This window comes from Megascapheus bottae, chromosome 16, assembly GCF_031878675.1.
Source record: "Megascapheus bottae isolate mThoBot1 chromosome 16, mThoBot2.hap1, whole genome shotgun sequence".
NCBI classification, from domain to species: domain Eukaryota; kingdom Metazoa; phylum Chordata; class Mammalia; order Rodentia; family Geomyidae; genus Megascapheus; species Megascapheus bottae.
Window position 1 is genome coordinate 11566320 of NC_143524.1, and position 26380 is coordinate 11592699.

The 26380-nt window shown below is 37.0% G+C and overlaps 3 protein-coding genes across 4 annotated transcripts; 2 read left to right on the plus strand and 1 right to left on the minus strand.

Annotated features, from left to right (window-relative positions):
• Positions 1–230: 230 nt before the first annotated feature.
• On the plus strand, positions 231–4275 carry LOC150052849 (olfactory receptor 4C46-like). 2 transcript variants are annotated; one of them, XM_090347690.1, is made up of 2 exons: positions 231–1128; positions 4241–4275. In XM_090347690.1, the coding sequence occupies exons 1-2, from the start codon at positions 231–233 to the stop codon at positions 4273–4275; spliced, it is 933 nt and encodes a 310-aa protein (XP_090203816.1). The 2 variants fall into 2 exon arrangements, with proteins under 2 accessions (XP_090203816.1, XP_090203817.1); XM_090347691.1 differs by lacking the exon at positions 4241–4275 and having other exon boundaries at positions 231–1160.
• Positions 4276–11199: 6924 nt separating this feature from the next.
• On the minus strand, positions 11200–12132 carry LOC150052850 (olfactory receptor 4C12). Its single transcript, XM_090347692.1, has one exon. It carries the CDS (start codon positions 12127–12129, stop codon positions 11200–11202), a length of 930 nt encoding a protein of 309 aa, XP_090203818.1. The 5' UTR covers positions 12130–12132.
• A 12085-nt stretch (positions 12133–24217) lies between these two features.
• On the plus strand, positions 24218–25153 carry LOC150052851 (olfactory receptor 4C5-like). Its single transcript, XM_090347693.1, has one exon. The coding sequence runs from the start codon at positions 24221–24223 to the stop codon at positions 25151–25153; it is 933 nt and encodes a 310-aa protein (XP_090203819.1). The 5' UTR covers positions 24218–24220.
• The last annotated feature ends 1227 nt before the right edge of the window (positions 25154–26380 follow it).

A 26380-nucleotide genomic window follows, 5' to 3' on the forward strand; every position in this document is an offset into this window, starting at 1 on the left:
TGCTTTGTCTTTTGAGGGTATCTCAAGAAAGAGTCTCAATCATCTCAAATGGATCTCTTGCCTTGTGTGTTCATAAAAGTTAAGAAGCAGTTTGGGCAAACTAAAAAAAAAGAGAGAGAAGAAGAAGAATTTACATCACACAATAAAGTTCAGAACATATAACTTATTAGAAGGGAGAAAATCAATAAATTCATGGTTGTGTTCATCATTCTTCAGGTAATGCTGGAATAATGGGGAACAGAAACAATGTGACTGAGTTTTTTCTCCTGGGACTTACAGAGAATCCGAAGATGCAAACCATCATATTCGCTGTGTTTTTTGTCATCTACATCATCTCCCTGGTAGGAAATGTACTCGTTGTGGTCACTATCACCTCCAGCCCACTGTTGGGGTCCCCCATGTACTTTTTCCTGGCCTATCTCTCCTTTATTGACGCATGCTACTCCTCTGTCAGTACCCCTAAACTGATCGTAGATTCACTCCATGAACAGAAAATTATCCTCTTCAGTGAATGTATGACCCAAATCTTTGGGGAGCACTTGTTCGGAGGCGCTGAGATCATCCTGCTGACTGTGATGGCCTATGACCGCTACGTGGCCATCTGTAAGCCACTGCACTACACCAGCATCATGAGCCGGCGTGTGTGTGGCTGTCTGATTGGAGTGGTGTGGGTGGGAGGGTTGCTTCATGCCACCATCCAGATCCTGTTCATCTTCTGGTTACCCTTCTGCGGCCCTAACGTGATAGATCACTTTATGTGCGATCTGAACCCTTTGCTGAATCTGGTCTGCACTGACACTCACACCTTGGGGCTCTTCGTGGCTGCCAACAGTGGTTTCATCTGTCTGTTAAACTTCCTCCTCCTGCTGGTCTCCTATGTGGCCATCCTTCGTGCCCTGAGGAACCACAGTTTGGAAGCCAGGCACAAAGCCCTCTCCACCTGCGGCTCCCACATCACGGTGGTCATCTTATTTTTTGTGCCCTGCATATTTGTGTACATGAGGCCTCCAGCTACCCTGTCCATTGATAAAGCAGTTGCTGTCTTCTATACCATGATAACTCCCATGTTAAATCCCTTAATCTACACCTTAAGGAATGCTCAGATGAAAAATGCCATTAGGAAATTGTGTCATAGGAAAATTATGTCAGCTGACAAGTAAGTGTAATTGGAGTCTAACACTAATCCATTTGAGTCAAAAATCTAGAGTGCTTTCTATTTCAATAAGGCATACACATTAGCTAAAGAATAATTAACCATACAATTAATTGATTTACAGATTCTAGTGTGAGAGAAAAAGAAATATCTCAGGAAAAAAGATCTAACTCATGGCTACTCTGCATACTTGAACATTTCTGTCAAATTTAGACTTACTTTTAACCAGCTTCCTCCTGCTATGAGGAGGAAGATACATATTACTAGTTAATCCGCAATCTTCATAGAAACCCAAAGAGGTAGACACAGCTATGAATCACATTTTACAGATGAAAAAGTGATAATAAAAGAAAAGTAAAATGCAGTTAACAGGCCAGTAGTTGAAACATGACCAGTTTTCCAAGGCCATTTTTATTTTCCTACATAGCCTTCTATGTGATGATGAAAAGAAAGTAAGCTATGATATAGACTCTCAGCATATGAGCAACAGTTTTACCTTAACATCTTCGTTCTCTCAGAAACAATCCTTTTCTTCTGAATATGACCTTTTAATATTTCTCTCTTAAGTGGATACTTTAAAAAAAATATTTACTCTAATAAAGCCTTTAGAATACATGGTTTTAAAGACCTCCAGGATATAGAAACAAAAGCCATATAATGAGTGATTGCTGTCCTTAATGTACTATGCTATCTCTCATCTCTTTTGCTGTCCCTTGCTTATCTCATATGGTTACAGTATTTCATCTTCTTATCTGATATATTGTATATATGTGTATTTGGTTATTTGAAGTAAGATAGGGAAGGGGGGAAACAAGATGCGGGGTAGGGGTGGAGGGAGGGAAATGGGGATCAAGACATGAGAAAGGATATCAATGTTTGTGAAGTAATGCACCTTCTAGCTGGTGAATATAATGTAACCCTTCTATTAATTACAAGAAAAATATGTGGAAGCAAAAAAGAAAAAGAAAACATGGTTCTACTTTGGAAGGGTAAGGTGGAGGGAGGATGGATAATGGGTCTAGGGATGAAGCTGGGATGCATGGAATCATTTCTAAGGTTCTATACTACCCTCTGCTAAGCTCTGTTAATAACAATTAATTGAATACTCCAATATAGCTAGTTTTTAATGTACTATGGGAAGTTATTTCTCTACTCTTTTTTTTCTTTTTCTTTTCCCCTCTATGGTTGCTTTTGTATCTGACTTTAGTACCTAATGTATTGTATGCACGTTTATTTGTTTATTTGAATCAGGGAAGGGAAGGGGAAAACAAGATAATGAGACAAAGGATGAACCAGTGTAAAAGCGATATTCACAAGATGATGTGTTAGAAATGAACTTTACAACTTGGGAGGGGGTAGGAGAAAGGAAAGTGGGGAAAAAAGATTGGGAAGGAGTAACAATGTTCAAGAAGTAATGTGATCACTACCTTACTGATGTATCTGGAACTCCTTTATACATCACCCTGACAATAATTTTTAAATGTTTGCTAGTTATAAACAAAAGAGCTTTACACAAAAGACCTTTTTATTCATTTTTAAATATTAAAGAAGATCCATGGATACCACAAAATTCTGGCTTAAATCACTGGATAAAAGAGGCACTTGGTAAAGATGAGTCAGAAAGATGAGTCGTCCTAGCCAATAGAAAGGTTTTATCCAATCACTTGAAGGCGTGAATGTAACCAAAAGCCTGGATAAAAGATAACTCTTAGGGGCCGGGAGTTTGTCCTAGTGCTTGCCTAGCAGGCACATAAGACCCGGGTTCGATTCCTCAGTACCACATACATAGAAAAAAGCTGCAAGTGGTGCTGAGGTTCAGGTGGTAGAGCTCTAGCCTTGAGAAAGTCCAAGGACAGTGCTCAAGCCCTGAGCTCAAGCCCAGGACTGGCAAAAAAAAAAAAAGATAATTCTTGGAAGTGGAGGGTGTGGCTCAAGTGGCAGAGCACCCATCTTGGGTGATAAAGTTAAGGGACATGCTCAAGCCAATTTCAAGACTCAGTACATGCAGAAAAAGTAATAAAAATAAATAAGTAAATAAATACCTGAAAAATGTAATTTTCTGCCTATGCGGAACATTAGATTTGTCCTGACTTAAGTGTGAACTATAATAGCAGGTCTTTTCATTGGCACTTGCACTGAAACAAATGGCACTTCTTACTTCAGGCCTTAGATTTGGACTAGAACTATAAGGCTGTCTGGCCTAATCATTGGCCAATTGTTGGTTTTGGAAATTCTCAGTGTCCCTAACCACACAAGGAAATGTCTTATAATAATTAAGCATATTTATCACTAAAATAAATTTATTATAATAGTTAAATATATGTATTCCTAAAATAAGTTTAGTACACTAAGTACATATGTTTTATTTATGCAAGTTACTGTGCTCTTTAGTTTCCTTCATGGACCCAATAAGAAATAATAAGTAGGTCAGTAGGTAGGTGGATAGATAGATACATACATAACAATAAATAATATCTCATCCTGGTTCCAGAGTATCTCTTTTTACACACTAAAAATATAACCAATTTTAAACCTATAAATTACCAGGACATCAACCACTTATTTGAAGTCCATTGAGTGAGAAACTTGTTGAAAATAATTCTTCTGAGTCTTCTTTCAAAGCATTGTGTTTCAGTACAGAGTCAATTTTTTTTCATTGTAATGTATACAGGGGTTACAATTATATTAGCCAGCAGAGTCAAAAATTCGAATCTTTGCAACAAAGCCTTCTTTCTCCCTTTATTTAATCAAATCCCCATATCTGTCCCAGTGTATGAAAGGAGAGACACTGCCTCCGTGTTTAGATCTGCTCATAAACCTCTTTCCAAAGCTATCAATTCTTTTGCTATGGAAATGTGTGTGTTATCCAAGTGCGTAAATCCATACTCGTGCTTTCCATAGTGAAGAGTAACTAACTTTATCACCCTTTGCGAAGACATCAGCCAAATGTATGCTTGCTTTCTTCCACTATCCTTTCAAACAGTGATGTTTTTGACCAGTTCTAAAACTTACCTGCAGAGAAGTCATAATACTATAACCTAGACTTTTCTTTTTCCATAATCAGTCACTGAACATTTACTGTCTCAGGGACATTGTTGTTAACTAATAATGATAAACAGTAAGTGTTGGAGAAATAACTGAGACATTTGTAATATTTAGTACACATCTAGGATTCTCCTAGCAGAAGATAGCTCAAAACCTAGATACATAAGGTCATATAGGATGAGACTAAATGAAAGGAACTCTGGGATATGGAAACAAGAGCTTTATCTCATTTAACTGTTGTTCTTAATGTACTATGTTATTTCTCTTCTTTTTTTGCCCATATGGTTAATCTCATATTGTTACAACATCTGACCTGTTACCTGGTATATTATATATACATTTATTTGTTTATTTGAAATAGGAAATGGAAGGGGGAAAACAAGATGATTGGGAGGGGGTGGGGGCAGGGAAACAGGGACCAAAACGTGAGAAGGGGTATCAGTGTGTGAGAAGTACTACACCTGCTACCTGATGAATGTAACGGTAACCCTTCTATACACTATCCAGACAATTAAAAAAAAACTGAGCGACTGAGAACTGAAAAGCTTGAGAGTGCAAGTAGACTATGCAGTTTGGTGAACCGTTGACAAGCTACTGGGGTGACCAAGCAGGGACAGTTGTTGTTCGCCCTCTTTGAGCTAAATCCAGTCCATTGCACTTTTCCTAAGGCTGGTTCAAGTGTATTAAAGATTCTTATTATAACTTCCAATTAGCTTTAAATGCATTGAACAAGCAAAAATATGTCCAGTTACAACCACCATGTGAACAAAGTTTATTAGTAAACACTGAGTAAACACAAACCCAATCCCTAGACTTAGCTACACCATGAATATGTTCTCTTGCTTTGAAAGAAGCCAATGGCCCTTTCTGAGCATCTATTTTCTAATTTTCCAATGAAACTAATGCAATATGTCATTGTAGTTAAGGAGACCCACTTTAGGTAAGGGGGGAAAACAAGATGAGGGGTGGGGGTGGGGGAAAGGGAAATGGGGACCAAGACATGAGAAAGGGTATCAATGTATGTGAAGTAATGCACCTTCTATCTGGTGAATATAATGTAACCCTTCTATTAATTACAATAAAAATATATGATAAAAATAAAAAATAGATGCTAAAAATATATAGAAGCTATTATGGTTTTCTATTATAAAAAAACTCCTACAGATACTTAAATTTTTTATTGTAATTAGTAAAAGGGTTACATGATATTTGCCAGATAGAAGGTGCATTAATTCATATACATTGATACCCTTTCACATGTCTTGGTACCCATTTCCCTCCCCCCTCCCCACACCTCCCACCCGTCTTGGTTTTCCCCCCTTCGCTATCAAATTTCAAATATCCAAATACAAATAAATTCAATATATCAGATAACAAAGTGAGATACTATAACAATATGAGATAACCAAGGGACAGCAAAGGAGATGAGAGACAACATAGTACATTAAGGACAACAATCATTCATTATATGGCTTTTGTTTCAATATCCTGGAGGTCCTTTCAATTAGCTTCACATTATATGGCCTTATGTATCAAGATTTTGCTCTATTGCAGATCTCTGCTAGTAGAGCCCAAGGTTTCTACTGATTATGACGAATGAGGGAAACCATTGAGCCTAAGTTCCTTTGAGTCTGGCTTACTTCACTTAATATGATTTTTTCTAAGTCTTTCCATTTCCTAACAAATGGGGCAATGTCATTCTTTCTGACAGCAGCATAGAATTCCATTGTGTACAAATACCACAACTTGTTGATCCACTCATCAACTGAGGGACATCTAGGTTGGTTCCATATCTTTGCTATGGTACTTAAATTTGACATGAAACTTTCACAGTTAAAGTTTGAAAATGATGTCTTTGGGTGACGAAAGATAGCTACCTTTTCAGACATTCTTCATGATTTATCCCGCACCACTTTCCCAGGCTTTTTCAGTGCAGAAGTCTGCAGATGCTACATCCTGGAGTTCATTCTTTGAGTTCAGGCCATACTCATAGTGGTACTTTACCATAGATGCTAGTTTACAGAATTCTGGGTGATTTCCATTATTTAAAAATTAACTGAAGACTCTGTATACATCCCTAGGTGTATATATGCCACTTATTAGAGAAATAATACATAATTATCAGTAAAAGTTAAGTGTATCAGCAAAAGTATACAATGAAAATTACTGTAGTACCTAATTATTTACAACTATTGTGCTTTTACACACTTTCAAAATTGACATATAACACAATAACTATGATATGATACAGGAACTTCCAAGATGCCCCACAGTAGATGAGTGGATGCAAAGCCTTTGGTACCTATACACAATGGAATTTCACATAAACATAAGAGAGAATAAAGTTATATCATCCGCAGGGAGATGGATAGAACTAGAACAATCCGTGTTAAGTGAAGCAAGCCAAGCTCAGAGAGACAAACAACACATTTTATTCTGACATGCAGAAATTAGATCTAAAATACATTGGAATATGATAAATTATACATAATTCTAGACACACCCAAAGTGAGACCAAAAAAGAGGATAATCTTAGGAGAGAAACACAGAGGTGCAATACTGACATCTTATATTTATGTAAAATTATATATATAATCATATATATTGAAATGAACTCTAAAATATAGAAACAAGAGATCTCCCTGTTTTTGTTTTTTCTTTGAGGACTCCATCTTCTTTTCTTTATGTATGGTATATTTGTGTGTATATCTTCAGGAGGGAGGGAGGAGGTCACAGAATTTGAGGGAAAAAAGGTGAAAAGTGCAGCAGTGGAGCTTACTGGACACTGATAAAAGTGAACTATACAACTCATGTGGAGATGGGAGGGAGGGACTGGGAGGGCATACGGAAAGGGAAAATACTGTTCAAAAGGAAATGTACTCATTACTTGACTGTATTTGAAAACCACTGTAGTTATAATAACAATAAAGTAAATAATAACAAATTTTTGAAAATCAGAAAAGTGGCATATAAAAAACCACCATTGGCCTATAGCCTCTAAATCATGTAGGATTTTCAAGCTTTCTAATTCTGCAAATTAAAATGGATACAGAATGCTATTTCACTGTGGGTTTGGTTTGTAGTATCCATTGTTCAAAAGGGGACAGGATGGGTGTGGTGGCTCAAGCCTGTAATCCTAGCTACTCAGGAGGTTAAGATCTGAGGATCAAGGTTCAAAGCCAGCCAGGACACTAAAGCATGTGAGACTCTTATCTCCAATTAACCACCAGAAAACTGAAAGTGGCCCTGTGGCTCAAGGAGTAGGGTGGTAGCCTTGAGCTGAAGAGCTCAGAAACAATTCCCTGGCCCAGAGTTCAAGTCACACGACCTACAAAACAAAGAGGGGGGCAGGACGTTTGCAGACATATTAAATAAGACTTAAGAAGCTCAAACAGAATGAAATGGCATACTATGTAGTCTACTATGGTAAATGATTTAGCAAAAGCAAAATTAGAAAAAAAATGGAATTTCATCAAGCTAAGAATCTTCAATATAGGGAGGGAAAACTGAACAGAATTGAGACTACAAATAATGGGAGAAAATAGCTATAAAATATATATATAAATGATAAAAGTATAATACCCAAAATATATTTTGAAAAGCTCAAACAATAGCAAAAATAAATAAATGTTTGCCACCAATATTAAAATAGAGAAAAGACCTACACAAACATTTCTCAAGGAACATATAGGAATGGTCAACAAGCATATGGAATAATTCTCCACGTTTCTAATAATCAGGGAAATAAAACTCAAAGTTACAATGACATCACTTCTTACCAGTTATATATAGAGTCTATAAATGAAAACACAAAAGATGATGAGTGTTGGTGAGGACATCATGGAGAGTGGACACTTACAAACTGTTCATGGGAACACAAAACTACAACCATTATGAAAAATGGGGAAGATTCCTAGAAAAACTTGAAACTATCATCTGATTTAGAAATCTTATGCAAGAGTTCCTCAAAAGACTAAACATAGAGCTCCCCTATGACCCAGCAATTCCACTTCTTGGCATTTACCCAATCGTCCAGAAAGAAGGACATACCAACTCCACTAGTACAACGATATTCATTGTGGCACTATTTACCATAGCAAAGATATGGAACAAACCCAGATGTCCCTCAGTTGATGAGTGGGTCAACAAGATGTGGTATTTATACACAATGGAATTCTATGCTGCTGTCAGAAAGAATGACATTGTCCCATTTGTTAGGAAATGGAAAGACTTAGAAAAAATCATATTAAGTGAAGTAAGCCAGATTCAAAGGAACATAGGCTCAATGGTTTCCCTCATTTGTCCTAATCAGTAGAAACCTTGGGCTCTCCTAGCAGAGATTTACAATAGAGCAAAACCTAGATACATAAGGCCATATAGAATGACGCTAAATGAGAGGACCTCCAGGATATAGAAACTAAAACCATATAATGAGTGTTTGTTGTCCTTAATGTACTATGTTGTCTCTCATCTCTTTTGCTGTCCCTTGCTTATCTCATATGGGTACAGTATTTCACCTTGTTATCTGATATATTGTGTATATGCGTATTTGGTTATTTGAAATCAGTTAGGGAAAGGGGGAAAACAAGATGAGGAGCTGGGGTGGGGGGAGGGAAATGGGGACCAAGACATGAGAAAGGATATCAATGTATGTGAAGTAATGCACCCTCTATCTAGTGAATATAATGTAACCCTTCTATTACTTACAATAAAAAGATATGAAAAAAGATATCATGCCAGGGGAGAGATCCAAAGAATATGAAAGCAGTATTTCCTATTAAAACATTAGCTACAATAACCAAAATACAGATTTGACCAAAGATGGATGAATGGACAAAGATTATATTATCAGTATACATGTATAAATGTCCTAGATATCTTGGTGTTAGGTAATAGGTCTTGTTAACTTACATATGATTTCAATTTGGGATAAATATCTTTGGATATTAACTCTAGTTTTATTCCCAGTTGATATGAAATTTCATATTTGTTCATAGCTTTCCCTTCTTGGTACTTACCTGTGCTCATTTATATGCCAAAATCTGACTCCTAGACTCCATCCTTTTTGGTAGTGGGTCAGAGACTAGATCCTTCATATTTGGGCAAAAACTACACTTATCCTGAAGTTTAATAAGAGTTGTAATCAAATCTCTTCTAAAAAGCCACCTCCATATAATGGCTCATCCTTCTGCCTATGTGTCTTCAGTGAAAGTATTAAACAGATATTAGTGTAGACCTCTTAATAAAATTATCAGAAATCATGTTCTTATTCATAATAATCATGTTTTATGATTAAAATTACAGCAATCTGTTACTATACAATTTTACATAGAGTTATAAAATGAGCAAAAGTACATAGAATAAAATCATATCTGGTTTATATTTAAGTTCTATCATAAACATGAGGATTGGTCAAAAAGTACCATACTGAGCTTCAATAGCCCAGAAAATGTGTTATTAGAAGTAAGGATAGCACACCACTGGTGGCTCATGCCTGTAATCCTAGCCATACAATAGGCTGAGATCTGAGGATAGTGGATCAAAGTCATCCTGGGGAGAAATGTCCATGAGAGTCTTATCTCCAATTAGCCAGCAAAAGTCCATAAGTGTAAGTGTAGCTTTAGTGATAGATTGCCAAATTTGAAAGGCAAGCAAGATCAAAGCTCTGAGTTCAAGCCCCAGCATTGGCACAAAGAAAAAAGGTAATAATAAATATGTTCATTATTTGTCTGTTATGAGTTTACCGCCTCAACTCTAAAGACACCTTAATTGATAATTCAGTCTTATCTCTGCTGTATACTGTCTCTGATAAGCTATTAATCTTTGTTAGCATGCATAGCATAAAAAGGGGACAGCTCTTATTGACTTGCTTCCATTTACATTTTGTGTCCAGCAACGTGTATGTTTGGGTGGCTGAGAAAGATGGCAGCCAATGGTATTCGTCTCCATAGGGATTTACTGACCTTTATACGCAACCTTGTTGTCAAGCCAAGCCACAGTTCCTTGCTTTCCAGGTGGGACTCTCCCACCTTGCCACTACAAGACAAGGCTCTTGTGTACTAGCTTTGTTTGTGCATTAGATCTGCCCAAGAACACACAACGAACATCTCCAAAGGACAAAACTACACCATTCCAGTGAAATGGAGAATCTGCACCCAAAAATGTGCATCTTTCTTAGAAATTCATCTTCCAGTCACTGGGCATTCCTTTTATCATTAACCTCCTGACAAAATTAATAACCATATCTAAAACTTTTTCTGTTCTAATCAAGAAATTAAATGGTATGACACCTGGCTAGATCCTGACAGATACAATATGGATAACAATGGCAGCCTCAGAGCCTTCAGATACACCAAGTCTTAAAGTCTTCCTAACTATACTATCAATGTTCAAAAAAGTGAAATAACAAAAAAATATATAGAGGCTAAAGTACAAAATAAAAAAAATCTATCAGATGCATTATTTTCAATAACCAGTTGTAAACAATATCTCAATGATGCATAAAATGATTTTATTATCAATCTACTATTCTAGATTCGGATCTTTTTAGCTTCTAGTGATATTTTAAGCTTCCAGTATATTTTAGATTTCTAGTTAATTTATAATTATTTACTGATTAAGATGTAGTAGGTAGCAGAAAAACTATGAGATGAGAGACAATAAGTCGGGACTGCAGTTCAACGTTATGCCTAAGTAGCTGTCTTCAATTAATAGCCAGCTCCTTATTAAAACAAACATATTTACAAAAGAATGTGGGAGTGTGGCTTAGGAGTTAAAGCACCTGCCTAGCAAGCACATTAGACCTGAGTTCAAATATAAGTACTACCAAATAAATGAGCTTAGTACAGTTGAAGTATTTATACATATGAATGTATAACAAGTATATACGCATATATGAATATATAACAGGTATTCATATATATGAATATATATATATGTATATATATATAACAAGAAGCTTGGATTACCTTAAGCTTTAGTGCAATGTTCAATGATGGCGGCTAATTATTATCTGAAGTCACTTTTTTTCTCAAAAGCTTCCGTATTGCATTTTTTACCTCCGTATTTCTAAAGGAATAGATTAAAGGGTTTAGCATGGGCGCCACCAGAGTATAAAATACAGCAACTCCTTTGTCAATGGTCAAAGTGGTCACTGGGCGCAGATACACAAATATGCAGGGTACAAAAAATAAGACAACTACGATCATGTGAGAGACACAGGTGGAGAGGGCTTTGCTCCTGCCCTCCATACTGTAGTTCTTTAGAGAGCGCAAGATGATCACATACGATCCCATCAAGAGGAGAAAGTTAAACAGGCAGATGAAGCCACTGTTGGCAGCAACGAAGAGACCAAGGGTACTGGTATCCTCACAGACAAGTTCCAACAAAGGGTACAAGTCACACATAAAGTGGTCTATGATGTTGGGGCCACAGAAGGGCAGCCAGACTGTGAAAAGGATCTGAATGGTTGCATGGAGAAAGCCTCCAAACCAGGCCACTCCCACGAGGAGCATGCACAGCTTGGGGTTCATGACGGTGGCGTAGTGCAGAGGCTTGCAGATGGCTACATAGCGGTCATAGGCCATCACCGTCAGCAGAATGATCTCAGTTGCACCAAAAATGTGCTCTGCATAGACCTGAGCCATACACCCAAGAAAGGAGATAGTTTTCTTCTCTTGCAGAGAGTCCACAATCAGCTTAGGAGCTGAGGAAGACGTGTAAATCGTGTCTATCAGGGAAAGGTGACTCAAGAAGAAATACATTGGGGATCCCAGCGCCTGGCTGTGCATAATGGTCACCACGATGAGAAGGTTGCCTGATAGTGTCATTATATACAGGATCAAAAATGTCACAAACACTACTTTCTGCATTTGAGGGTTCTGTGTAAGACCAATTAAAATGAATTCCGTCACATTCCTTTTGTTCTCCATCTGTGTAATAAGGTTGATGTAAAAAGAAAGGGGGAAAAAGCAAGCAAAGAATCATAAAATAATCCAATAGATTGAATACTCAATCATAGTCTATTACGAAAATCTGTTCTCATTTTCTTTTTTTTCCCTTAACCCATCGCAGGGTATGAATTCAAGCCCTGGGCACTCACCCCAAGCCTCATAGTTGCTCAAGGCTATTGCTCTACCAACTGAGCCATAACACCTCTTCTGGCTTTTTCTGAGAAGTTTGTTGGAGATAAGACTCTCACAGCCATTCCTGCCCAGGCTGGCTTTGAGCTACAATCCTCAGATCTCACCCGCCTGAATAGCTAAGCATTACAGGCATGAGCCACCAGCGCCTGGCAAGATATTTCTTTAACAGGAAAAGTAAGATGAATTGTTCCCTTTATGTTTGGGAATAATATATAATAATTTACATGGAAAAGAACACCTGTTCCACAGGACCCTATGAATAGTTGGCCGTGAAGCTTACCTTAGGATCCCCAAACTGAGGATTATGGCCGCCCCTCTAGATAATCCAGTGTGTCAAAGAATCCTTCCAGGGCCAAGTGCCCCGAGAATAAATCTGAGTGCACTCCTAATTGTCAACTCTTCTCTAGAGGTGAAAACCTTTGGGAAAAGCAACAATGGACTAATAAGTTTTCTATCTTCAGCCTGTGCCAAAGATTACATGTTATGATCCAAACTAGACTAGAAAACCCCAACGTGACTCACTAGGTTACATTATTTTATCATTTTATTCTTTAAAAAAATCTTGGAGGAATCTGACTATATTCTCTCCTATAGTTTTCAGATTCCAACTTTTCCTCCACAAACTAGATAGACACAAGCACAAACAAAACCATTTAATCATATATCAAAATTGATGTCTTTGGTATTAGTTGGAAGTTTTCAGCACACAATCAATTTCCTTTTTCTGTCCTGATCCAGGGATCGATAGTGTAACTCATTAGCACTCAAATCCTTTAATGGTCATAATTTTTGCAGAAAAGCAAGAAAAACTTGATCTCCACGCATGGACCTCTAAATCTACAATCTAAGATCCAAAAAGATGAATTTCCTTCTGGATAGAAAAACATCGATATTTATTTAAACTTTACATGTTCAAGTAATTCGAAATGAAACGTTTACTGAAACTCTGCTTTTCCATGGTATGCGAAGCTTGAGTTCTATGTAGAGGTATATTGGTCTACCTCACACTTCCTGTGTAATATTTCTGACTGTTTGCCATATACTTCATACTGCACTAAATTATTTATTTCACCTAATGATGTATTATTTCACCTAATACAATATTATACTATTGGCTCACTGCCTCTCTTGTATGAATGCTAGTCTTGATTCTCTAAGACAGCTGGGTCTGAGCTGAAGGATACAAAAATGCAGTCATCTTTCTCGTACCTGGTCCACCGTAGCACAAACTTTTTGCCTATCTAGAAATTTAATCAAGTTGAAATACACATATTAATTTTGCTATTTAAAAAGCAGTTTATGAATACAGTGCATTTTGAACTGTGTCACTCAATTCTGCACGTTCAACCCTCTTCAACCCACCCATTCCCTGATTTTTTATTTTGTGATATGTACAATGAATTCTTGACTGCATTCTTCTCTTTTTCCCCCTTTTATTCAGTCTGTGCCTTACACTCCCTCCCTCACCTCTTCTAAGTAAGCAACCCTGGCTTACCCCTATAATCATAGCTATTCAGGAAGCTGAGGTCTAAGAACCAGATTTGAAGCCAGCCAGGACAGGAAAGCCAGTGACATTGTTATTCCCAATTAGCTACCAAAAAAACAGAAGTAGAGCTGTAGCTCAAGTGGAAGAGGACTAGCCCCAAACAAATAGCTCAGGGACACCATCTAGGCCCTGAGCTTAGGCCCCAGGACACACACACACACACACACACACACACACACACACACACACACACACTTCAAATTCTATAATTTTGTGTACTATTCTAGTTATAGTCTTATCTCTTCTTATTAGTAAAAGGTGATATTTTCCCTTTTATCCCTAGGAATTATTAAAGTCAGAGTAGTGTTTAGAGAAAATGAATTATTGTACATAAACACATTTAACTAAATCACTCTTCGTAAGCAATTTATGACTCATCCAGTAACTCTACTCTGCATTGAAATGTTAGAAACTGGCTTCTTGCAATTCTATTAATGGCAAATCTTTATATATTGTAGATATAGCCCTATGTATACACAGTTTAAAAGAACAAATATTTCTTTTTCTTTTGTAGTATATATTAAGTCAAACATATCTAAATAACAGGCTAAAATATCTGAATATGGCCAGAAACTAATACTTCTATGATTTTAGTTAGAGTCCTTATGGAAAAATTTGGAAATATGATAAATAATATTAAAAAGCAGCCATTGAAAAAATCAGCAATTGTAGGTAGCTTACAATGGTTGTTCCTCCTGTTAAGGAGAATATCTAATGTATTCAGAAACACAAAGGATTTATTACACATTGCTATTCGAAAGCACTTCATGTAATATAGACTTCAGAAATCTCCACTGACTACACAACATTGCAAGTATACAAAGCTAAGATAATACAGATTTCTTCAAGTGGGTTCACCAAGTGTTTTCCAACTCCCCAGCTCCTTTGTAATTCACATCAAAATTTAAGAAAACTTTTTATGTACCAGAAACTTCTGATTCCTTCCATTCTACCTGTATATGAACAATCTCTTTGAACATCATAATGCATACAATAGGATACTTAAGGCTTTATATATTTAAAAAAAAAAAGAAGGAGGAGGAGAGAAAGCATATCCTGCCAGGTAAGGCTTTACCCTCCCAGGAATTAATTATCTCTAGTCTTAAAAAAAGATCACTATCTTATAAACAGATACTCGGGAATATTTATCTAGAAATAACACATGTTCACCTGATTAGTTCTTCTCCCTGAGTGAAAATGTTTTAAGATTAGAAATATTGATAATATCAGCAATGCTACGGTAAAGGGCTTCTCTCAAAACATCCTTGAGGATTGTGAACCGAAGCATGAGGGATGAGAAATGCTGTGATGACAACCTGAAGTTTCAGTGCAATTAAGTCCCCAGGAAATTTCTCAGTCTGAGGTTAACAAAGAAGTTGAGATATACTGAATCACCACAAGTATACTCAGCACTGCCAGACATAGTCAATCCACGAAAATGAACTTCGGAAGTTGATACACATAAGCAGTGTGGTCATGGAAGAGGCGAGAGAGGCTGAGATCCTAGTGCCAACTTTTCCAAAATACCGATTCTGATTTCTTTGCAGTTGCATCACATTCCACATTGCTCGTGTTTTGTCATTTTTCCTTTTCATTCATCTCAAAATATTCTTAATTTCTTTTGTTATTTCCTCTTTGGCCCATCAGTTATTTAGGAGCATGTGTTGTTTAAATTACAAATTTGTACATTTTGTGCCCATCCACACACATGTTTACCTGTGGTATGCAATTACCTTTTAAGCCAATTAAGAAGGAAACAGGCTTATAAATTTAGATATATATATAATATATTGTCTGAACGGCTCCTATTAGAATTTCTCCTAGAGCACATTGAGCAACAAAACCTCTTTTTGTTTACATATCTTGGAATATTTTAATTTTTCCAACTTGAAAAGATTTTTTTGACAGTACTGGTGTTTGAATTTAAGACTTCATATTTGAGGCAAGCATCCTACCTTGAGTCATATTCCAGCCCATTTTACTTTAGTTTATTTTTCAGATAAGGTCCCAAGCTTTTCTTTCTCAGCCAGCCTCAGGCTGTAATGCTCTTATATCCGCATCCAATGTAGCTGGGATTATATATGTGACCATTATGCCCAGTTTGTTTTTGAAATAGGTCATTAGAAACTTTTCGCCTGGATTGGTATTAAACTGTCATCCTCCCACCTCCTTCTATTGTGCTGCTGGGATTACAAAAATGTGTCACCATACCTGGCCCTTAAGGATGGCTTTGAGAAGAAATTCTTGGTTGACTGTCTTTGAACATTGAGTATGTTGTCATCCAACTGCCTCTTGACCATCACCACTTCGAATGAAAAATAAGTTATCTTCATGAGAATCCCTTCTACAAGTTGTGGTAATTCTATTTTCTTACAATGGATATCATCTCACTGTCTCTGGCCTTGGAAAGGTTTATTGTGGGGAATGGGGAAACCAGGAAAGAGTTAAAAGGTTGGACTTCCATCTAGTCAGTGATCAGAAGGCTGAGAAGTGGACTCTTGAAAGGTCAAAACAGACAAGGCAAGTTTTATGTTTAAGTTGCAATGAACGGGACCCTGATGATACCCAAGTCTCAGCTGTTATGAAGCCTGGACAATGGACATATGTCATGGTTATGGATCTTGAAAATGTCTACCACCTCTCACTTCTCCCTAACTACAGGGAGTTAGTTATTACTACGTACACAAACTACACTAATGATTGTAACACCAAGATAGATCGATATCTTGTTTTCTGCACATACCTACAGTAAGCTTTCCTATGAATAAATAGGCTTGCTTACAGGAGCTCCAGGTTCAAGACCAGTACACACTGGACAACCCCCTCCCCCAGATCATAAATTTTCTTTCCTCTCTGTCTGTTTTTATTTTTTTGGCTATCGTATTCTGTCAAGCTGTCAGGGGTTGCAGTTAGCAACAGATTATGATCACACAGTCACTGATCAATAAAATTTCTATGTTTCAATCTTGGTGAAGTTGTGTATTTTTCTCTAGTCTCAAGGTATTCCTTGAGTAGATTTTAGTACATAGTGTAGTAGCTCTTATTACACTATGATCTGATAGGGTAAAAGAAATTACTTTCACTAATAAGCTTTGTATTATGGCCTACAATTTAGTATCTTTTTCAAAACAGTTCCACAGAAGGTATATTCAAAACCAATTGGGTGAAACATTCCATATGTAGAATTTACAGACTACAACAGAGATTTGTGAAATGTGACATTTCTTTGTTATTATTTTTAATCTGGATGAACTATCTGTTGATGAGAGTGGATATTGAAATCTTATGCTATAGTTGCATCTAGAGATATATCTGCCCCTATTCTGGTTGTGTCTATCAAATGACTTCTGTACTCTAGAGGTGGGAAAACCTGAAAATGGTGCTTGCCAGGCCCGGGAACATAGCCTAGTGGTAGAATGCTCATCTAACATTCATGAAGCCCTGGATTCAATTCCTCAGTCCCACATAAACAGAAAAGGCCAGAAGTAAAAGAACGGCATTGCCCCATTTGTAAGGAAATGGAAAGACTTAGAAAAAATCATATTAAGTGAAGTAAGCCAGACTCAAAGGAACATAGGCTCAATGGTTTCCCTCATTTGTCATAATCAGTAGAAACCTTGGGTTCTCCTAGCAGAGATTTACAGTAGAGCAAAACTTATTTATATAAAGCCATATGTATAGAAACAAAAGCTGTATAATAAGTGATTGTTGTCCTTAATGTACTATATTATCTCTCATCTCTTTTGCTGTCCCTTGGTTATCTCATATTGTTACAGTATTTTACATTGTTATCTGATATATTGTATATAGGCTTATTTGGTTATTTGAAATTGGATAGGGAAGGGGGAAAAACAAGATGAGGGGCAAGGATGGGGAGAGGGAAATGGGGACCATGACATGAGAAAGGGTATCAATGTTTGTGAAGTAATGCACCTTCTGGTGAATATGATGTAACCCTTCTATTAATTACAATAAAAAATATATGAAAAAAAAGAAAAAGCCAGAAGTGGCACTGTGGCTCAAGTGGCAGAGGGATAACCTTGAGCAAAAATTGTGTCCAAGGACAGTGCTCAGGCCCTGAGTTCAAGCCCCAGGACCAGCAAAAAAAGAAAAAAAAAAGTGAGATTTTTAGTCAGACGCAGTGGCTCACATCTGCAATCCTAGCTACTCAGAAATAAACTTAAAACCATTTTTTTATTTAAATGTAGGATGCAAGAAAAATGAACAGAGGCCTGGAGAGAAAAAGCCAACAATGACAGCACTGCCATGTGGTATCAGAGCAGGCAAGCATTATGGAAGAAGGATCTTCACAGGAGAAACCGTTGATTTCAAAGAAATCACAAAAGAATAGTGAAAAAGTCAGCAATGCCTAAGAAAGCCAAACACATAAAGGAAAGTATCTAGAGACACAAGTTCTGGGACATTCTAATGATGGAAGACAAGGGGTGGCAAATGACTACACAGTGATCCAGGAAGCCAGGAGGAAAAACTCAGTGATGAGCAGAGCAATGAAGAGAAGACACTGAGTGAAGCATCCAGAGTAGAAAACGGAAAATAGCAGCCTGTTTGGAGTAGTGCTGGAAGAATAACAGATAATAATAAAGGACAGGTGGCCCAGGAAGAAGTGCACGCATTGGAGATGGAAATTGTTCTTCTTAAGCACAACTATGCATAGGTTTCTGCTCAGTGTGACTCCTAGCCCCAGACAGAATCTTCTACGGCAGTGTGCCATCTTGGGAGTCCCAAGGGAATGCAGTCCATCACAGAAATGTGGTCTGGGGAATCATTGTCCTAACACTTGAAAGCTGAAAGTGATTGTGTTGGTCACTTTCCATCACTGTGACCCAAAGATCTGTCAGAAACAACAAACAGCAAGCACAATAAATTTGCTTTGCTCCCAGTTTCAGCAGTTTCAGTCCATGGTTACTTAGCCCCATGCATGCAGAGAGCAATCTGTCAACAGAAGTATGTGGCAGAGGAGCTAGCTATTTACCACGTGGCAAACAGGAAGCAGTAGTAAGGGCTGAGTATGAGTATGAGTATGAATGTAACTGTAACCCCTCTATACATCACTATGATAATAAAATATTTTTAAAAAATTAATTAAGGGACAGGAGTTTGGCACTTTGTGCTTGCCTAGCATGCACAAAGACCCGAGTTTGGCACTTTGTGCTTGCCTAGCATGCACAAAGACCCAAGTTCAATTCCTCAGTACCTCATCCATTAAAAAAAAAGCTGTAAGTGGTGCTGTGACTCAAGTGGTAGAGCCTTGAGAAAGTCCAATGACAGTGCTCAGATCCTGAATTCAAGCCCCAGGTCTGGCAAAAATTATTTATTTATTTATTATTTATAATAAATTATTTATAATTTATTTATTAATAAAAATTAAGAACTTAAAAACAGAAAAGATAGTTTCTAATCCAAACATAATACGCATGATTTATATTTTTTACACCACAAGTAGTTTGTTTAGCCCATGGATTTTGGTCGTAAGGGTATTATAAGTAGTAGTTTTATGATTTCACCTTTTAGCTGGCTCAATGTTTTCTATAACTCTGTGAGACACGTGTTGTTAGAGTTGTTTATTAGACTGATTGAGTCATGCACCCACATTCCCTTGATTAAAATATTTTGTGCCTCAGGTCTGAGCTCTAAACTTACTCTCTAATCATAACCACAGGGAGGCTGCTAAGCCAGCCTGGTCTAGCCTACTCAGGTCTCCCTATGAACACACACACACACACACACACACACACACACACACACACACACACACACACACACATTTGGTTGTAGACGTCATGGTCACAGGAGAAAGAATGAGACAAGTTGATTTGGCTGCCATCTTGGCTGAAGCTACTAAGTCTAATCCTCTGAGAGGTTAGAGCATACTGTACTCCTTTTTAATTGCATGCTATCCATTAAATACTTCATGAATCCACACATGAAAATGTTGATAAGGATGGATTCTGCAGTTTCCTGACACATAAGTGAAACTAGCCACAGATTACTGATACTTCTTGGTTCTGACTTTTCAACCACATTAGATCCAGAGTTCTAAGAAGCAGAGACACTGTCTCTGGGCTGCACTTACTTAAAAAAATCCTTAACAGGTCTCCTTCAGGAATCTACTGCTCTAGTAACTTTGATGCATTACTTATTTCATGAACCTTAGCATCCTTGATTTTTGTGCTTTAATGTAGTTCACTGCTTCAAGATTTTTCTTTCAGTGAAATCAAATCTCGGACTCAGTGAAGGATTTTGCCTTTTTTATATAGTACACTTAACTGGTCACTTCAACTGGCAATGAGCGATGAAGTGGTTTAGAGAGAGATATCCTCCAGAGGTTAGGATTTGGAGGTTATTTTAACATCAATTTGAACCTGACCTTTAAAAAATTATTTTCTGATCCTATGACTCTAGAAAGCAAAATAAAGCCAGCCTGTGAACTCAGTTTCATTTAGAAGATCTCTGTTATCTATCTGTTACTACTTGAAGAACTTTAATATTCTACTGAAGCTAGAACATGGATACACATGCAAAGCAACATCTAGTGATAGGTCAGTGCTGAAAAATTCTATACAAACTTTTCTCTGTGAACCAGATGGCTTCTTATGGAATGACTTGTTCCCCTCAAACGCATTCTAATGGGTAGGTATATTCTGTGACTTCCTTATGGATATGTGTCCACAACAATTCTAGTCTCCGCAATACAGAAGACTTAGGTTACACATCTGTTTCTACTGCCATTGAGTTTTATGACTAATGACCAGCATACCTAGACAACTAAGAAAAAGTAACTCAAGACATTATAGGTCCAGACTTAATAAGAAAATTAAAGATTTTAATAAATTATATTGGTAACTATAAAAATAAAGCATACATTATAGAAAATCTCACTTCAAAAAAATTCAAACATTTGAAAATGAACTATACAACTTGTCAGAAAGGGGTCAGGAGAGATAAAACTGGGAGAAGATGAGGAGAAAGCTGGCACAGTTTAGAAAGAAATGCACTCATTGCCTGACTTATGTAACAACCCCTCTTACATCACTTTTACAAAAAAAATTTTTAATTCAAGCAGTACTTAAATCCTCGTTAATTACATAATTCAAACAACCATTGTTAATCTTTAGCATACTTTTTAAAAAGACTTTTCTATGGATATCCTACAGATATATGGTGTTTTAGACAATTTTAAACCACAATATATGATCTATTTTATATTTTGCTTTCCACTTGTATAATACTGGAAGAGCATTTCATAGCATTAATCCATTTGACATTTATTTATTTGACTTTTCAGAATTCTAATTCATGTAAACTTTCAAATTTCTTATTCTTTTGCAATTATAAGATATTGTGAAATATAACCTGTTTGTGCAATTTCATCCATATAGTTATTAAACAGAGATACAATAAGATGGAACCAACATATATGTCTATTTATAAAGTTCCTGTTCAATATTTAAATTTTAACATAGGTCATATCAACCCATACACTCCCAAACTGGATCCTATATTCTAATAAATCTTTGCCAACTTTACAGGTTTCAACTGTTCTACTATTTTTTAACTACAGGAACTCTAACCCATAAAATATAAATTTCTAATGTTTATGAGCATTATTTTTATTGCTGTTGCCCTTACTTTTGTAATGATATTTGGAAACATTTTAACTTTTATTGTTATTATAAATATGATGCACTGAGGGGCTGCAGTTAGGTAAAGAGTACATTTCTTTTTGGACCATGTTACCCCTTCCCTTTCTCTATCACAGAACATTTTAACTTCTTTAAAAAAATACTATTTCCAGGGCCAGGAGTTTGGCCTACTTGTAGAGTGCTTGCCTAGAATACATGAATCCCTGGGTTCAATTCCTCAGTATCATATACACAGAAAAAAAAGTGGTCCTGTGGCTCAAAGGGGCAGAGCCATAGCCTTGAGAAAGCCCAAGGACAGTGCTCAGGCCCTGAGTTCAAGCCCCAGGACTGGACAAAAAAAAAACTATTTGCAAAATAAAACATATTTGCATATCTATGTACTTTAACACACTTTTCCTCTGTTGTATACTAGTCTGTTTTTACTTAAAATGCTCTTTTCTAGCTAGAAAGTATATTCCTACCTATTTGTTTTTCTAGCTTTGAAATGATCTATGTTGCATTAGAAGGGCTTAAAATAAACTAGTTTTCCCATTTTTGTCTTTTTGATGATGGTATTGAGAAAAGGGATAACTTCAAAAAAATACCCTATCTAGTTACTAAAAATCTCCTATAAAATGTGTTTAATATTCTTCTAAATATTACTGAAAACAAATATGTTTCTGTGATTTGGTAAGACTTACCTTCTTAATGTATTTATCTGTAGTCATTAGTTTTGCTTGCATTTTTTATTGCATTTTTTTTTTGCCAATCCTGGGCTTGAGCCCTGTCCTTGGACTTTCTCAAGGCTAGAGCTCTACCACTTGAGCCTCAGCACCACTTCCAGCTTTTTTCTATTCATGTCGTACCAAGGAATCGAACCCAGGTCTTCGTGCATGCTAGGCAAGCATTCTACCACTAGGCCAAACTCCCGGCCCATTTTATTGCATTTTTATAATACTGAGAAGCAGCTTCTACATTTATGTCAAGTCAGATTTTCTATTGCCTAACATATTTATTTCTATATTCAACCACCCTTCTGAAAATACTGAGCTGTTTTTATTTCTAAAGTTGAATAGTTGTATCATTTTTCTCTATTAATATTACAAGTAAATATTAATATTACAAGTAAATATTCAAGGGATAAGAATGGTGACAGGAATTTTTTTTTGTTTCTGCATCAAGAGTCTGGAGAACTATATGCTTTACCTTCTGAATATAAATTTTAACACAAGTTATAACAATATCCTTGAATTCCTCTATCTTGTAGCTACAGAAGACATGTTCATTCTTTCTCTGCCCCTCTGTCACCAACACACACACACACACACACACACACACACACACACACGAAGCCACACATTCTGTCCAATTACAGTTGTTTCTTTAGCTTACATGTAACCTGTCTTTAAGAAAATCCAAAGAGGGGGCTGGAGTTTGGCCTAGTGGTAGAATGCTTGCCTAGTATGCATGAAGACCCAGGTTCAATTCCTCGGCACCCCACATATATAGAAGAAGCCCGAAGTGGTGCTGTGGCTCAAGTGGTAGAGTGCTAACCTTAAGAAAGCCCAAGGACAGTGCTCAGGCTCTGAGTTCAAACCCCAGGACTGGGAAGAAAGAAAGAAAGTCCAAAGAATTCAACAAATCTTACCTAAACTAAGTTTTTAAAACCAGAATGTTCCAAATCTAATCATCACTGAAGTTTTCCAAATGGTGAGTTCTTAAGTTTCACATAACCGTGAGAAATGTGATATGGCTTCACATTGTCTGTTTCATTCTTTTGCTTCTTCCAGAGATGTTTAATTGTAACTATCGTTGTGTGTGTGTGTGTGTGTGTGTGTGTGTGTGTGTGTGTAATCCAGAGCTGTTTGATTATAATTCTTACATATATATATATATATTACTTACCACAAAAGTTTCTAAACTTTTTAGATCAAGTCTAATGTTTCACCAAGATTCTCAGAATGATATTTGACTTATTCATTGAAAAAAGAAAATTATTTTCTTGAATGGATGCATGACTCTGCTCTTTGCAGAACATTTCTTTGGGGGTGTAGAGACTGTCCTGAGGCAGAGATGGCCTGCATTGACCTACTATTTGGCTTCTGTGAACCCCTAAATCATGTGATCACATCAAACAAGCACATATGACTTTATTGGTTGTGACACAGCTCACAAATTTAACCACCCACGTATATCTTACCACAGGCTCAAAATATTTATTCAGTTTAGCTGATTCTGAAACAGGACTACATCTAATGTAATTTTAAATTAAAGTTGTTCTAAGTATTAATTGAATGACTAGGTAGTAAATAGAAATCAAGGTGGAGTATCAAGCATTCAAGCTTCTTCCTTTTTTTCTTACTGTTTCAATGGGAAGAATACAAATGTCAGCTAAAAGGAGGATATCCACCCATGTACAAGTAAAGGAAAGTCGTGTCAACATCATAAAATCATGCTTTTGTATAATATGTAAAATATCCAAGCACACGTGTCTGTGATATATGTGCGTTTGTATGTGTGTATGTGTGTATGTAAGACTGGTGATCCAATAACTTTTAAGTGTTGGATTTTTCTGCTTGGGATTTCCATCAGTGTCACAGAAAACAATCCTGACAGAAATTGTCTGTCTTGAATTCAACCCTTATGTTATCCACAGATAAACCAGTAATCCAGATGCCAAAATCTACTCATGATGGAGCAAGTGAGAAACGTGACAGAATTTATCCTGCTTGGCCTGACCCAGAACCCAAACCTACAGAAACTCTTATTTGTTGTATTTTTCCTTATCTACTTTCTCACTCTCGTAGGCAACCTGCTTATTGTTATAACAATCTCCACCAGTCCAACCCTGGACTACCCCATGTATTTTTTTCTGTCCTTCTTATCCTTCATAGACAGCTGCTGTTCTTCAACCATGGCTCCCAAAATGATACTAGACCTACTCAGTGAAAACAAAACCATCTCCTTTGGTGGCTGCATGACTCAGCTCTTCGCCGAACATTTCTTTGGGGGAGTTGAGATCATTCTATTGACTGTGATGGCCTATGACCGCTATGTGGCCATCTGCAAACCTCTACACTACATGATTACAATGAATAAGCAAGTGTGTAATGTCCTGGTGTCCATGGCCTGGGCTGGAGGACTTGTCCATGCTCTGATTCAAATTCTTTTTGTGGTCTGGTTGCCCTTCTGTGGCCCAAATGTCATTGACCATTTCATCTGTGACCTTTTCCCTCTCCTCAAGCTCTCTTGCCTTGATACTCGTATCTTCGGACTCTTCGTGGCTGCCAACAGCGGGCTGATGTGTATGCTCATTTTTTCTATTCTTATCACTTCCTATGTCCTCGTTCTTTGCTCTCTGAAGACTCACAGCACTGAAGAACAGCGAAAAGCTCTCTCTACCTGCGCCTCCCATATTACAGTGGTTGTCCTGTTCTTTGTACCCTGTATCTTTGTGTACCTTCGGCCCATGATCACCTTCCCTATAGACAAGGCAGTGGCTGTATTTTATACTGTGATAACACCCATGCTAAATCCTTTAATCTATACCCTTCGAAACAAAGAGGTGAAAAATGCCATGAGAAAGCTCTGGAGTCGAAGAGACCTCCAAAGCCAAAAATAATCTTTCACATGAATAGAGAAGACACAGATAAAATCTATTTGTTTTTTTTTTACCAAGTGCAACTAATGGAAATGACTCAGAAGTTACAATACACATTTCTCATCATTTACAAGTGAGTGACCAAAAGCTAATTGCTCATCACCACAAAATATCATAATATAATTTTTAAAATCCTTAATTTATATATTTACCCTAGAACAAATTTTTACTGAGATTTCAGTACAAATTATAATAGGATAAGTAATTGCAATGTTTAAGCTTAAAAAGTCTAATAGAGAAATATTTTGTGGAAATTCATAGTTTTAATCCAGGGATGAAATCCAGGGAAACTTATTATGAGAAAAAGATAAAAACCAGAAAGGAAGGGGTTTTGAGAAACAAGTCATTTAAGGCCAGGCTCATCCCAAAATGAATACTGTGTTCTGTACACCTCCAGAAGAGGTTTTCTTCTTCCCTGAATAAACTACTTTCTCCTCTCTCTCTGCTTCCTAAATATAAAATTCTTCTAGGTAGAGCTATAGTGCAACGTTGGATGTAATTCCTCGTGTAGTAAAAATGGTGAGGGGGACTCTTTACCTATTTATATATATATTTTTAAGGCCTAGAAAGCTGGGCGCGTTGGCTCATGCCTTTAATCCTAGCTACTCAGGAGGCTGAGATCTGAGGATCAAGGTTCAAAGCCAGCCTGGACATTAAAGATCATGAGACTCTTATCTCCAATTAATCACTACAAAAGGGGAAGAGGGGCTGTGGCTCTAGGGGTAGGGCAGTAGCCTTGAGCTGAAGAGCTTAGGGACAGAGCCCAGGCCCAGAGTCCAAGCCCCACAACCCACAAAAAGGAAAAAGGTTTTAATCTGAGCTACTTGTGAGGCTTAGAGTGGAGGGTCATGGTTAGATTTCATGCCAAGCAGAAAAGTTCACAAAACCCTATCTCAAAATAACCAGCAAAAAAACATGACTGGTTAGATGGCAGAGTGCTAGACTAGCAAGCACAAGAACCTAAATTCAAACCCCAATACCAAAATTAACTAACAAATTAAAATACCATCTTAAGTGTCACCTCACCATCAAAATGGCATGTTCTGACCATTCAATTCCTTGGATAATAAGGGCAAAGGTAGCTGGCACCAGAGAAAGTTGATCATATCTCAGTAAGACCAAAAATTTCTTTTTTTCTGTACAGATCTGATTTTATTGTAATATTTTTGAGAGGGTAGGGAATTGAGT